Source organism: Struthio camelus, chromosome 3 (assembly GCF_040807025.1).
Source record: "Struthio camelus isolate bStrCam1 chromosome 3, bStrCam1.hap1, whole genome shotgun sequence".
Lineage (NCBI taxonomy): Eukaryota > Metazoa > Chordata > Aves > Struthioniformes > Struthionidae > Struthio > Struthio camelus.
Window position 1 is genome coordinate 533,560 of NC_090944.1, and position 14,570 is coordinate 548,129.

The window sequence follows — 14,570 nt, forward strand, 5'->3', positions numbered from 1 at the left end:
GCAGTCCAGGGTGGCTGTGGGGTCCAGGGCGGTTGTGGGGTCCAGGGCAGTTGTGGCGTCTGGCCTGGGGCGGTTGTGCAGTCCAGGGCAGTTGTGGGGGCCCGGGGCAGCTGTGGGGTCCATGGCAGTTGTGGGGTTCAGGGCGGCTGTGGGGTCCAGGGCAGTTGTGGGGTCCAGGGCGGCTGTGCGGTCCAGGATGGTTGTGGGGTCCAGGGTGGTTGTGGGATCTGGCCTGGGGCAGTTGTGCAGTCCAGGGCGGCTGTGGGGTCCAGGGTGGTTGTGGGGTCTGGTCTGGGGCAGTTGTGTGGTCCAGGGCAGTTGTGCGGTCCAGGGCAGTTGTGGGGTCCAGGATGGTTGTGGGGTCTGGCCTGGGGTGGTAGTGCGGTCCAGGGTGGTTGTGGGGTCCAGGGCGGTTGTGGGGTCCAGGGTGGCTGTGGGGTCTGGCCTGGGGCAGCTGTGGGTGTCCAGGGCGGCTGTGGGGTCCAGGGCAGTTGTGAGGGCCCGGGGCAGCTGTGGGGTCCAGGGCGGTTGTGGGGTCCAGGGCGATTATGGGGGTCCAGGGCGGTTGTGGGGTCCGGCCTGGGGCAGCTGTGGGGGCCCGGGGCAGTTGTGGGGTCCAGGGCGGTTGTGGCGTCTGGCCTGGGGCAGTTGTGGGGTCCAGGGCAGTTGTGGGGTCCAGGGTGGCTGTGGGGTCCAGGGCGGTTGTGGCGTCTGGCCTGGGGCAGCTGTGGGGGCGCGGGGCGGCTGTGGGGGCTCCGACCCCAGGCGGTTGCGGGGCCCGGCCCGGCCCGGGTGGCCGCGCTGCCGCCTCAGCAGGGCCGTCAGGGCGGCGGGCGGGGCGGGGCCGGCCCGGGGGGCGGGGCGGAGCCGGCCCGGGGGGCGGGGCGGAGCCGGCCCGGGGGGCGGGGCGGAGCCGGCCCGGGGGGCGGGGCGGGGCCGGCCCGGGGGGCGGGGCGGGGCGGCCGTTCCCGCCCCCCCGCGCTGCGGCCGGGGCTCGGCCCCGCTCCGTCCGCCGGCGCAGGCAGCCGCGCCGGCCGGTGCCAGGGCCGGTGCCAGGGCCGGTGCCAGGGCCGGTGGCAGGGCCGCGCCGGGCCCGCCGCCATGGCCCGGTTCTCCGCGTACCTCAGCCCCGTCCTGGTGCTCTTCAGCTGCGACCTCTGCCTCGTGCGGGCCAGTAAGTGCGGGCGGCGGCGCGAGGGAAGGGGGCGCTGGGCCGAGCCGCTGCGGGCCGGGGGTGCCGGCGGCCCCGCTGCCCCGCGGGCTCCTTCCTCCGGCGGGGCGGCCGCGGCGCCTGCGCGCTCCCCAGGCTCGGGCCGGTCCCGCCGGGCCGCCCTCGCCTTCCCCTCCGGGGCGGGAGACGGCCCGGCCCGGCCGGCGGGGGGCCTTCCCCTGCCGCTCCGCCTGGCCCCGCCGTCCCCGGGCACCCCGGTGGCCGGCTGTCGCGGCCCTGGGGCCGGCCGGCCCTTTGGCCGCTCCCCGAGCCTCGGCGGGCCCGGCCCGGCCCGGAGCGGGCCCGGCCCGGCGCTGCCCCCGCAACCCCGGATGGCTGCCTGCGCCCTTGGCTCGCGAAGCCTCGCACCTCCGCGTGAGGCAGCGGGGGAGACCAGCCCCTGCATCTCCCCGCGCAGGGGAGCCTGTTTCCCGCTTTCGCCAGAGCCGCGGTCCCCAGGGAGCCAGCCGGTCCTCCGGGCCGGGATGCTCGGCGCTGCACGTGCAGCCCGTCGCTGCGGTTAGCGTTGCCACGTGCGTTCCCGCCTCGTTGACTTTCTTTCTCCCCGTTGGCACTTGTTGATGCTGAGGTCACCTAGGGTGCCTCTGTCCCTCCTTCCCACGGCCTCTGAACGTCCTGTGTCAGCGGCAGCCTTCTGCTGCCTCTCTGTTTGCCCCTTGTCAGGTTACTGATGTATTAAATTAAATTACCAGTATCAGACATGTTCTGTTAATCTCCTGCCATGATAGAAATCAACTGCTTCATTCTGTGCTTGGCCTTGTGTCCCTTGGCAGTCTCCTTGCAAAGTATGATCTCCAGGGCCTGCCGGATTCAGGAAGAAATGGTTAGAGTTGTAAAAAGGGGCCACTTATTTTTAGATGTGCAGTCTGACACTTGCCTCCCCATTGCAGGGATGTTGGACAAAAATCTGGGTGCCCTTGAGCATTGGTCCCAAGGGCATGGGCCAAGGGGCAGGCGAGGTCCTCATCTCGGGAGTCACAGCAGGCTGGGGAGGACACCAGTGGGGCTCTGCCTTGTCCCTGTGCAGCCACATCTGCCAGTGCCAATCCTGAGGGGCATCTGTTCGGCCCCTTCTCCAGCCTACTGGGCCGGGTTGTGGGGCAGATCTAGTCCAATGCTCAGCTGTCCACAGGCCAGCCCTCCCTGCCGCCCAACCTCAGCCTGCAGTGCTGCCATATCCAAGGCGCAGAACCAACTATTCCCACCTCTTTGGCAGGCCTGAAAGAACTGTATTGCTGTATTGACTCTAGAAAAAGGTGCATCAGGCCATAAATGATTGCTCTTCCTGTGATGGTGCCCACTTGTTAATATGACTTTAATCAAAAGCGCAAGCAGAATAACTTATAAATGATGCAGAATCATTAGTGATTAATGCATTGGGCAGGGCTTAACTGTGGCATGCTTTTCCCGGAGAGCCTAGTGGGGTATTGGAGGAGCTTGGTTTTACAGGAACGTTTTTAATAGTTGGTTTCAGCCTGTAAATTTTTTGGAGCCATTGCATTCACAGATCTTTACAGCAGCAGATCTGGCATAAGCCTGCTTTGACCTCGGCTATAGAGCAGGCTGAAGAACAATAGGTTTGATGCAGGGATAATATGGAAAGCTTTCTATGGTGTGATCTATGCTTTGGAGGTCTTGTCCTAAGGACTTCCAAAGAGGTCTCATCTCACACATCTTTGGGGGGCTAAACATAGCACCTTGTTTCTAGGGTAAATTTCTCTAGTTTCAGTTTCTGCTATTAGATTTTTTCCTGTCTCTTCCTGCTAGGTGTGCAAATCCTTTGTGCTCAGAAACATCTTCACAGCGTCATTTGCAAACTGACCAAGTGACACTGATTTTCCCCCATGAAGAACTGCAGCCTGGATGCCTTCAGCTCTTACAGTCACACAGGTTCAGGTCTGTCTGCCTGGAGCCTGCAAGAGGCATGTTTACAACACAAGAGGTCTGACCAGCCATGCCCGCTGTGGCTCTGCCCTGTATGCTCTCACCCTCTTCTCTGTCAAGCTGGGGCATTTGGAGACTGTCTCTGGGTGTTAGAGCAAAGCCTGCTGGCTCTAGTTGTACTCCCTTTGTAGTTTCATATCAGGGTGGTACCCACCCTGGGTCACACTGGTGTTACCAGTGAGTACAGGTCCTTACAAAGGGCCTGTGCGTGCTATAGCTAAGTACAGTTCAAGCAATACTCCCAGCCCCGTGTGGGCTCAACAGCACGGCTCATGGATCAGTGCAGTGTTCTTTTTCTCGAATCAGAGAATGACTCGGCCCCAGAGCCACATCTCAGCATCCCCAGCCTGAAAAGCTGGGCTGGGCCAGGCTAAGCTCCCTGCAGAAGCCCAGAAAATTCCTGTGCGGAGCAGGGAGCCTGCTACTGGCTTCATCCACTGACTTTCACGTTGCGGAGATCTCAGACCCTAGTTTTAATTTCCCTAAGTCCACTTAAAAGTATGGGAAGCCAAACCACCCACTTTGGACATGCTCAGACCCTTTTCCATTCTGTTAGATGTAAAAAGCTACTTAATTTATTAGTGTAGATGCATCCTGTGAAGCGCTAGGTCCTGTTCTTGGCCTGAGGCCAGCTGGCAAAGTCTAGCTACATCCATAGCACTAAACTCTTGACTTCCAGAGAGGGGGAGCACATCAGTGCTACCTATTAGGAACCATGAATGATTTGTGCTAGCTCCTGAGCCATGCCCAAGAGTGGTTTGGGTGCATGCTGGCTGCTTCAGGCCAAAGAAGTCCAGGGACCATTTTAATCCAGTGGTAGAGATCACTAGATTCCTGAACCGTTTCTGACCCCGTTACATTTACTAGTGTAGTGATAGCCTTGGACAACCATCTCTCTTACTCCTAAAGGCAGGGATGAATGTTGCAGGTAACAGACCTTTTCTTCAAATTCTTCTGCCTGGAAGAGTGCAAAAGAGTGGATATTTGCTAGCTGACAGGGTACTGACTGCAGCTCAGCTGTTGGTTGTGCAGCACTGGCCATGGCTGGACCAGAAAGTCAGAGCACATCCATGTGGAGCTCAGCTCCAGTATGCAGAGAATACATGGGCCCCAGTCAATGGCCAGGTTTGGGACCGCAGCTCTGCTCAGCCTGTTTCCCTGTTGGCTTGTGGAAGAATGGGGTGTGCAGATATGGACGTGTCTCAGGCACCCTCTCTCACTGGTTAGACATGTATTTGATGAACAGGATCCTCACTGGCAAAACTCTAAGGAGACACGAACTCCATGGGGAAAAAAAGATACCTGAGTATCTTTGAATTCTGTCCAGTTCCTCAGCCTTCTGGTCAGAAGTGGTGTCCTTGTTAGTGTTGTCTTCACTGACAGTATCACCTGGTGGTGACTTACTCAGCCCCAGTGTCTCTCTGGGAGCTTCTTTTTGGGCTCTGTGAGTGACCTTCCTGTCCATCTTAGTCATCCTTGGCAGACCACAGTCCTATGTCTCCCAGAGAGGGAATTGCAGCCTTTTCCTGGTTATGTAGCTGGATATATTCAAATACAAATGAATACATTTTAACAGCTGACCTGCAGAAATGACCTTTCCCTATCACTTATTGGTTTTTTTAGTTTGGTTACTGTCGTCTTTTTTCCTGTTCTCCATTGCCCTCCAGGGCTCTGTCTTCCCAGTATAAATCACAACATTGAACTTGTGCCATGCTTGCAGCCTGTAGAAGGACACTGTCTTGTTTACAGAGAGAGAGGACACAGGAACAGCAGCCTCTGTGTCTTTTTTTGTGCACTCCAGTGTCTAATTTTCAGGCAGAAGGCTTTGTGTGCAGGTCCGTGTAACTGTGTAGGACTCTGCCATGGTCCTAGTTAGTACTGTGTAAATCTCTCAATGATACTGGTACAAACTGTGGGACAATCAGACCAGCTTCTCACAGGACAGCAATGACTGAGTGTTGCTGCCTCGCTGCAGCCAGCTTTACAGTCCCCGGCATTGCACTGCTGGGAAAGTCAGCTCTGTCCTCTGCTCTCTGTGTTGGGCTTTCCTCCCTGCTCTAGAGCAGAGAGTAATGCCAGGCAGATGAGATGGCCAGATTGAGTTGCATAGTGTGTTTATTCCAAGCTGCCCCATTTTTCTGTCACAGCTGATATATAAATACTGTGTCTGTGCTGCTGCCTACGCAGTTCTGGGTGGTGTGCCAGGCATCTGTGATGTGCGCATCCACAGGGCAGCCCCAGAGCTTGGAGGAGCCTGATTTTACCATCACAGTCTTGATGTAGAATTGCTTTAATGTAGGGTGTGTTTGGACTCTCTGGACCCTACAGAAACGTGGGACTTGCCTGCCAACAAAGACTTCTAGTACCTGCCTGGACTGAGCAGAAGCAGGTCATGTCAGGCCACCCAGCTTCTGCTATTGCTGGAGCTGAATGCAGTAAACCTTCCAGCAGACTAACGTCTGAGCAGCAGCGTCCTGCTCGACCGTGAAGGTACCTCAGACCGTAAGCAGCTGTCCTCATGGAGAGCTGATGTGAATGTCATCCTCCTGTCTGATGGCAGAGCCACTGCAATGCTCTGAGACTGGCTGTAAGGGCTTTTCTCTGTATGTGTTTTTAATCACAGGGACTAGTTAAATTGCCCTGATGGTCTCTTACACTGTGTAATGCTTTGTTGCTCAGAACAGGCCTCTGAGCATTTCCCATTACAATGTCTGCAAGGCAGAAGGAGCTTGCCAGGCCCTTCATGTCCCAAGCTGGGTCTGGCAGCCTACACTGCTGTATGTGGTCAGCACTACTAACTCCTTTTTCATGGAACATGTATTGCACACATTGGGCCGTGTCTGCCCTGCAAGCAGGCTCTCTGGGGAAGAGCCAGTCAGGCAGATGCCTCCTGAGCTTGTGTTCCTTCTCCGCCATGGGACAGTGCAGGGGCAAGGTATGCAGTGAGCATGTTTCTCGCCAGCAGCCAGGCAGGTAGGAGCCCTGGGCAGCAAGCAAACACTGCCAAATCATGCCATAGAGGGGCACCTGTGCAGGTAGGAAATGGCTCTGCCTGCACCCCGCTGCACCGTAGGCAGCTGCCACCCAGCCTGGTGAGCGCCGTGCCGTGCACATCACCTGCTAGTGGGGGCTCAGCCTCCTGACCTGCTGTGCTGCTTCTCTCCTGGGGACAGACCTGCCAGAAAAGCTGCTCTCTGTAGCCCTGGCGCGCCTGCTGCTGTGGGCAGGTGTTGGGGATGGCCCTGCATGGTGGGGTGCAGGGGTAAGCACGTGTTCTGAGAGATCTTCCTTGCCTCTTTCCTGTGCCCTGTTTTGGTCCATCCCTGGCTCACGCAGACAGGCCACCATCCCCTGTCAACGTGACTGTGACGCAGCTGAAGGCCAACTCTGCCACTGTCTCGTGGGATGTCCCCGAAGGAGATGTGGTCATCGGCTATGCCATCTTACAGCAGGTATCCAGGCTCTGTCCCCAGGGGGTTGGGGAACCCCCCCCCCCCACACACACACACTGATTACCAGCACGCTCTTGTGTCTGCCCTGGCTTTTGCCACAGTTTGGAGCTCCTCTGGCACCTGCCTGAGACCACCCTTCCTGTTGGGACCCCTTGCCAGGGTGCCACATCTGAGACCTCTATCCTGGTGGGAGGGACCAGACCATGGGTGCGTTGTGGGCAGCTGTCCTTCCAAGGGCTTCCCTGGGATTTCCCTCCGTAAGGGCAGCACTCCAGCCTTGATGTTACCCTTCTTTGCCTACCTTGCTCCACCTCCACAGCCCCAGGTGGTGGGAGCTTCTCATGGAGGTGCCTGAATGGTGGGCTTTGCAGGGATGCTGCATAGCAAAGTGCTGACCAGCCTGGCCCACCCCAGGGATGGACGAGTACCTGGGAAGGGAGGATCATGGGCAATGTGCCCAGCACAGCCCTGCAGACAGGGCCTGTGTCTGGTGCAGCTGGGAACAGCCTCTGGGGGATGACCGCTCTTCGCTCTGGCAGCGGCAGGATGGACAGATGCAGCGCTTCATCCGGGAGGTGAATACCACCAACAGGGCCTGCGTGCTGTGGGACTTGGCAGAAGATGCTGATTACATCATCCAAGTGCAGAGCATTGGCCTGTATGGGGAAAGCCAGGCCAGCAAGCGTGTCCACTTCCGGACACTGAAGGAGACTGACCGCCTCCCCTCCAACAGCTCCAACCAAGGTGAGGCAGCTCCTGCCAGCTCGCCCGGGTGCCAGTGGTGACACCATGCCTGGAGATCTCCACACTGCGTGAGGCAGGGATACAGCAGACAGGAAGATGTTGCCCTGGGCAGCAGACTGCATGGTAGCAGGGTTGTACAGACTACTGTTGTGTCCACTATGCTCATGATAATGCCCCCAAACCCTGACTTACTGCCCTTCTATCCCAGGTTTTGGCAGCCTATCCAGCTAAGCAGGCTGTGGCCAGCACATCTAAACTGCTGTCTGTAGGAAACAAATATTGAGTTCTGATCAGAGAACTGGGGCTCTCTGATCTCCCAGCCTGCAAGCTACCGAAGAACAAACACCAGAACCCCACCATCCCCTTTCCCCCTCACATCCACATTGTGCCTCTTGCCTCGGGGTCTTCTAAATGCTGATCATGAATCCAAGAGAGACAATGCCCAGATTGGGTCCATCAGGCCTGGGAGCCTGCCTCCAGCACTAAACCTAAGCCAGTGACTTGGGAAGAGTATAACAGGGCAAGTACATAGGATACTTTCCACGATATTCTTTTCAACTCAGAGCCTTCCCAGTCTGTCCTATTCCCCATGTAGTGAGTAACGTGGAGTTGATGAATTCCCTTTCCATGCATTGTGAAGTCCTCGCTTGAGCTTGCACAAACTTTTGGGATCCCTGATATCCTTTGGCAGGGAGAATGGTTTGACACAGGTCAGCCACATGCTGTATGTCCTCTCCCCAGGCAAGGTGTCATCTTGTACCTGCTCTTGTCTGGGGGCGTGGGAGGTGGGCCTCCATCATAAGGAGCTCCTTCTCAGATGCTTGAGTATTGCTGGTCCATGGAGTAGGTGTTGGTGGGAGGGTGACTGCTGTCAGCCCTGCCATGTGCTCTTCTCCACAGGTGACATCACCATGGAAGGGCTGGACAAGGACAGGCAGCTGCAGACAGGCGAGATTATCATCATTGTGGCTGTGCTGCTCATGTGGGCAGGTAAGTGCTGTAAGCAACGTCCCAGCGGGTTGGTACAGGGACATGATGTGTAGTCCGCAAAGAAGGTGGGGCTCGGAAGGTGCAGAGGAATATAGATACGGGGTTGGCATCCTCCTTCCCAGCGAGTCCATGGAGTTGCTGTAGGAGCTTGAGCCAGCAAGCCAGGGTGTGAAGAGGATCTGCAGCCACCACTGCACACAGTGACAGCCTGGAGCACATGGCCTGGCTGGCCTGGTTGCTATGCTGGAAGAGCAAGAGACAATGTGGGACACAAGCAATACAGAATTACAGGGTAGGAGCCCCACGGTTGGCATTAATGAGCATGTAACTCAGACCTTAGCTTGTTTGACATCTTTTTGATAACATTGCTGCTGGCTGGTAGTGGCTGTGCCACAATCTGCTTAAACTGTAAGATGTGTGAGCTCCTCCTACACAGCACCTGATTAAAGCCAGTGCTCTGGGAAACGGCAGCTTGCCTGGGAGCAAGGAAGTTTAGGGGATAACAGGCAGCTCCTGACTGGTCACACACACAGCTTCTGTGAATAGGAATTCATTTGTCTCCTACCCCCTGTGCAGTAAATGAGGATTTTCTAGTGATATCTTGCAGAAGTCTCTCCTTTTCCTGGCTCTGAACACTTTTATAGTGCACTGGAGGAAAACACAAAATGGCTCCTGGTAATTGCACCCCCAGTGCAAATTGGTATGTCAGAGTACCAAGGGGGAGAAATCAGATCCAGTCTGCAGGTGGCTGTCATAGCACACCTGTGGATCGAATGGGTCAAACACATCTAGTGATTACTGTTCAAAGCATTGCTTTAGAGTCCTGAGTCTGGGGTCACAAGATGTGGAACATGCAGTGTGTAGGACAGGAGCTGTAAAACTCTATTAATAGAGTGACCCCAAATCAGTTTGCAGGGCAGGACAAAGCCAAAGGCTGCCTTTCCTGAGGGCTGCAAGCACCAGGCCACACTGCTAGGGCAGTAAGTTTAGTGCCTTGCTGGAGATGCTCAGAAACCCACTCAGCTGCTCACTGACCCTGAGGGCTGTCTATCTCTGGATGCCTCAACATCTGCCTTTGTCCTTGAAAAATTGACTTGTTGAGCACCTCGTGCATACCCTGGTGGCTGCTGGAGAGGACTGCCTTGACGCACCTGTGCAGATGGTGGGTGTGGGTGACCAGCACCTGGGAATGCCCTGGACCTCTGGCTGCTCTCCAACTGGGATGCTCTGGGGAGAGGAGGCAGGGGGCAGTCCATGTAGAGTCCTTCACCTCTGCTTGTCTCTCCGCAGCGGTGATTGCCCTCTTCTGCAGACAGTATGACATCATCAAGGACAATGACTCCAACAACAACAAGGAGAAGACGAAGCCATCCTCAGAGCACAGCACGCCAGAGCGGCCTACTGGAGGGCTGTTGCGGAGCAAGGTGAGTGGGGAAGGTTGGCAGGAGGGGCAGTGTGCAATGCTTACCATAGGTTGCTGGCTGGAGTGGAAACAGAAATGCCCCAGCTTGTGCTCTTGCCCCTAAAACCAAGGAGTGCAGTGAGTTCTGGCCTGGCTGAGGCTGTGTGCGCCCTGCGGGTGGTTGCAGAAGAAACAGCAGAAGGGAGGGCAGGCTACATCAGTTGGAATGGCTCCCATGTTGCAGGGTGGTTTTTGTCCTCCCACTGTTCCAGCCAGCACCTTGCCCTGTCACTGTGCCCCTCCAAGGCTGCACGTCTTCTGCATCCCATTGAAGGGTCTGGTTTGGGCCCGTTCAGGTAGGAGGCAGCCAAGTTGGGCTGCTGTTCCTGTGGTTCAGCCTTCACTGGGGCCTATTCGAGGCCATCAACACATGGGTCATTCTTGGGAAGGACCCCAGAGCCCTCTCCCCATTCCGATGCAGTGACTGTGACAGGTTTTGGGTGGGAAGAGAGCGGCCCATTCATCTGGCTCTTCTCCCTTTGATGCCTGACAAGGACAGTGATTTATAATCCTGGTGCGCATGCTGTGATGGGACTTTGCATTAGGCTTCTCATCTACCTCCTCTGTCAGTGGTGCCAACTCCACTTTCTGTGTGGCCCATCTGCCCCTCTGCTTCCATGTCTCCTTGGTTCCCAGCAGATGTCGGGGGCAGAAACTTCCTTGTTTGGACCTCAAACCCCCAGTCCTCTCTCCTCCTCTACATTATGCAGCTCCCCAATTACTCCTTGCCAAAGCATCCCTCCTTTTGGATCCCTCCTCCAAACTGACCCCACTCATACTGGACCACAAAAGCAGGTGTACAAGCCCTTCCTGCTGCCCACTAAGATCTTCACCTACACAGGGCTGTTGTACCTGAGTGTGTCTCTTTGTGTTCACCAGATTCCTGGCATTCTTGCAAGTGACAGTACTGCAAGTTTATCCTCGCAGTCCTTGATTACAAAACTGGAAAGAAAGCATAGGAAAGAAAGGGTAGTGATGTAATTATGCTCTGTATCCCCTTCCCCTACTGGCTTCAGGAAAAAAACTGCTGTAAAGTAGCAGACAGCAGTGCAGCTCTTGGACTGAGCCCTGTTACAAAATATGGCCACGAGGACTTTCACCCTCCCGCACCCTGCTTCGTTGGGCTCAGGCTGAGCTAGAGAATGCACGTGCAGCAGGCAGGTCCCCTTCCCTTCCCAGCAGCTTCTCTGAATTCACTTATCTGCTGTGCTATTAAGTGAACAGAGACTTTTTAGTGTAAAGGAAGGTTCCTGCTTGAGACAGTGAGAAAATCCACCTCACTGCATGCAGCCTTTAATTCCCTTAGTGTACTCCAGAGCTGTCATGGGATGTGCCTGGCATTCAGCAGGCCTCTTCTGTCCTTCCACTCCTGTCATCACACACTGTCCTCCTAACCCCTCAGTTACTTTTTCTGCTCTGAGATCTGCACCTGTCTCCTGTCCAAGGGCATCGGGTGTAGCACAGCTACCACTAGGATGGGGCAGAAGTCTACTGTCAGAGGTTTGCAGGCCCTGGAGGCAGAGAACGTGGGGCAGGATGCCTGGTTCACCTGGGAGCATTAGGGCTAGCAGAGGGCAGAAGGGTTTCCTAGGGAGTGGGGTGCAGTGTGGTTGATGGGGCTCACCTGGGGTGAGGCAGGATGATGTAGCTGAGTTACTTGCCCAGGAGGGCAGCTCAGTGCAAAGGGCTCCATCTCCTGGTGTTTCAGAGTTGGTCCTCTTGGTCTGCTTAGGGAGATGCTGAAGCCAGGTCTCTGCTGCAGCACCCAAACCCTTGCCTAGGACAGAGGGCTCAGCTGCAGCTGGCAGCCCCTTTGCGGAGGAGGTCTGCTGGTCTTGATGCCTGCCAGAGTAGGCAGGGGACTCTGCTGCAGGGCCTGCATCCCAAGGGCTTAGCAAAGCAGGGCCTTAAAGCAGATTTTTCTCCCATAGAAGAAGTCCCCCTCTGTCAATATTATCGAGGTGTAAGTGCAGCACCAGCTTGGCATCTGGGGTCCTGGACATCCTGTCAGAGCCGAAAGCAGGCCTGGGAAGAAGAGGCAGCATTGGCGCCCAGCCTGTCATTCTGCATGCGAAGATCTGCATATCAGAACTTACGCTTTCCCAATGGCGCCTGTCTGGGGACGTGCATGGAGCCGTGCATGCAGTGCGTGGCCCCAGCTATCCTGCGTGCCTGGCCGTGCTCCCCTGCCACTGAGGAGCAAGGAGCTGAGCAAGGAGGGAGAGCCACAACCCCAACCGGGGAGTTGGGACGCCTGGGGGAGCAGAGGGGCTGGTGCTCCTTGCAGCCCCAAGGGGAGGCAGCATTCCTGTCCACTAGCTCGGTCAAAGGCCTGGGCACAGCTGCATGACACCAGACTCCTGCCTGGCAGGCAGCCTGGAGCAGGCCCTGCTCTCAGCCGCTGTGTCCAGGCTCAGAGGGCTGCCTGTGAGGGGTGAGAGCTGGTTCCCCTTTCAGCCCCAAGATGGAGGGGATGGGGCAGTGCCGGCGCTTGCCCCAAAGCCACCAGAGAAATTGCAGTGAGGTGGCAGGAGGGTTTGTCTGTGGGGCTGGGCCCAGTAGGCACAGCAGGTCCCTGCTGGGGCATGGGGCTCCTCTGCACCCAGTTGTGGCAGTGCGGTGGGCTCCCAAGGCCTCTCCCAGCCATGGGGAGGACACAGAGCGTAATGAGCCATTGGTGCTGCAGAACCTGGCTGGGCTGCAGAGCTCACAGCTGGGGCAGGGAGTGCCAGCAGGTGGGGAGCAGCCCTATGGGATGGTATGAGCCCCACAGGGCTATGGGGGCAGACAGGGTGAGGGCGAGGCTGCGGTATTGCTATTTCCCCAGTAGGAAAATCAGTCCTGGCAAGCTCAAGCTATTTGTGGGGGAGCTGCTGAGCACCCTGTGAGCTGCGTGATGCTGGTGCTGCCTAGAGATGGTGTAGTGAGACCCAGCAAGGTCTCGACTGGCTCAGCAGGATGTGCACTGTGGAGCCCATCACTGCTCTGGGGACAGCCCCAGCTCCGGCAGCATCGCGTCCTGCTCCTGACCCCTTCTGTCCTGCTGGTGCATGGTCACTGCTGATGCTCTCTCCTGGAGCTGGCCCTGTGTCCTGCCCCAGGCTGGCTGGTGCAACACAGACCTGTGGGAAAGGGCTGGCTGTGAATGCCCAGAGCTGGTGGACCTCTGTAGCTCTACAACCTGTCCGATCTGCTTGGCCATGCAAGGATAGCATGAGCCGTTGACCACACTTAGGCTGGGGAAGAGGTGGCATCTGGACCATGTTTGTGTGCTCCCCAGCACTTGCAGGCAGAAGTCTGTCACTGGGTATCGGCACTGCTCTGTGTCGGAGGCCGAGGCCTGGTGATGCCTGGCCCAGTCATGCCCTCCTGCTGAGGGGGGACACGAGGAGCAGAGATGGCAGCTGGTGGCCTTGCTGCTCTCTGCTCTATGGTGTGCAACTGAGCTGGGGTGCTGGCCCTGCAGCCCCCAGATTCAAGCATCACAGGATCCAGCGTCTTCCAGGAATAAACCTCCCAGCAAAGCACTTTCAGGACTCTTCCTTCTGGGTGCTGCTCAACTCCTGCTGCAGAACTAGGTGGGGAAGGGGTAGGGTAAGCAACTCTCTGTGGCAGGGTCTTTTCAATAAAAGCATTCTGGCTTAATGGCAGCATTGTTCCTACAGAGTTGCGGGTTGGTGCAACTGAGAGAGAAAGAGAGCGTGTGTGTGTGTGTGCGTGCGCGCACGTGTGTGTTCGTGTTCACCGATGCTTCTTGCCCTTCTGTGTACTCATCTTAGAGGGAGACCTGTTCTTGCCGGAGGTGTCAGGGGGCATGTGTTTTGCTGGAGTAGGTTCCCCCAGGCTGTCCCGCATCTCTCTCTGGCCTTTGAGGGGGGGGTGCCAGTGCTGCAGGCTGGGCAATGTTGTGCTGCTGGATTAATATAAGTAGGTGCAGAGCAGTTGCAGACCATTTCCTTTGAGGATGGCACCACAAATGCTTTCTTTGCACACATTAAATGGGATGTAGGGAGTCTGCTGCTGTAGGGAGACGTCCTGGCAGCAGGGCTGGGAAGGATGATGAGGCCAGATGGCAGCAGGCTGCTGGCAGGAGAGGGCTGTGCTGCTTCGCAGTCAGGTGAGGCAAGGGGTCCAGGATGGCACAGAGGCTTTGAGAAGCAAAAGCACCTTCAGAGTGGGGTCCAAGTCCTGCTGTGCAGTGCTGTAACTCAGGCTGCAGGGAACACAGTCATAGTGCCAGAGAAGAGGTAACTTTATGCCAAACCATCTTGCTTTAACAGCTTATTTTTGTTTGTAGGGGAGGTACATTAAATAATTAGGAATGTCAGGGCAACACAAAAAAAATTGTTTGTTTAAAAAAAAAAAAATAAAGCTCTGGTGCTATCCCAGTGGGTCACCGTGGACACATCCCTTCTATCATGAAGGCTTTAAACAGACCAAAGGTGCATGCACAGAAACAAAGTAGTGTAAACTGCACAGTGGAGTCAAGGAGCCAGGTAGAAGGGGAAAAAGTCATATGTCAAGATTGTGGGCAAATAAAAGACCACAAATGTCTGGCACATGAAGTGTAAAATCGAGGCTGGGTGTTGAGGCAAAATAAACAACAACAAACTCTCCTTTTTCATACCAAGGCAGGGTTGGAGAGCTACAGAGACAAACACTGCATGGAAGAGACAGCAGCAGTGCCAGACAAAGGTGGTATGTGAGGTGCATAAAAGTGAGTGAGCCCAGTGGGGGACACAGCAAC

At 56.4% G+C, this 14,570-nt stretch overlaps 1 protein-coding gene across 3 annotated transcripts; it reads left to right on the forward strand.

Moving 5' to 3' along the window:
* The first annotated feature begins 1,002 nt into the window (after positions 1 to 1,002).
* Positions 1,003 to 13,468, forward strand: FNDC4 (fibronectin type III domain containing 4). Of its 3 annotated transcripts, none has more exons than XM_068936549.1 (6): positions 1,003 to 1,174; positions 6,512 to 6,627; positions 7,167 to 7,371; positions 8,272 to 8,361; positions 9,652 to 9,785; positions 11,755 to 13,468. In XM_068936549.1, the coding sequence occupies exons 1-6, from the start codon at positions 1,102 to 1,104 to the stop codon at positions 11,788 to 11,790; spliced, it is 654 nt and encodes a 217-aa protein (XP_068792650.1). In that variant the 5' UTR covers positions 1,003 to 1,101; the 3' UTR covers positions 11,791 to 13,468. The 3 variants fall into 3 exon arrangements, with proteins under 3 accessions (XP_068792650.1, XP_068792651.1, XP_068792652.1); XM_068936550.1 differs by having other exon boundaries at positions 1,023 to 1,174; positions 11,758 to 11,935; XM_068936551.1 differs by lacking the exon at positions 1,003 to 1,174 and having other exon boundaries at positions 6,539 to 6,627; positions 7,124 to 7,371.
* Positions 13,469 to 14,570: the final 1,102 nt, after the last annotated feature.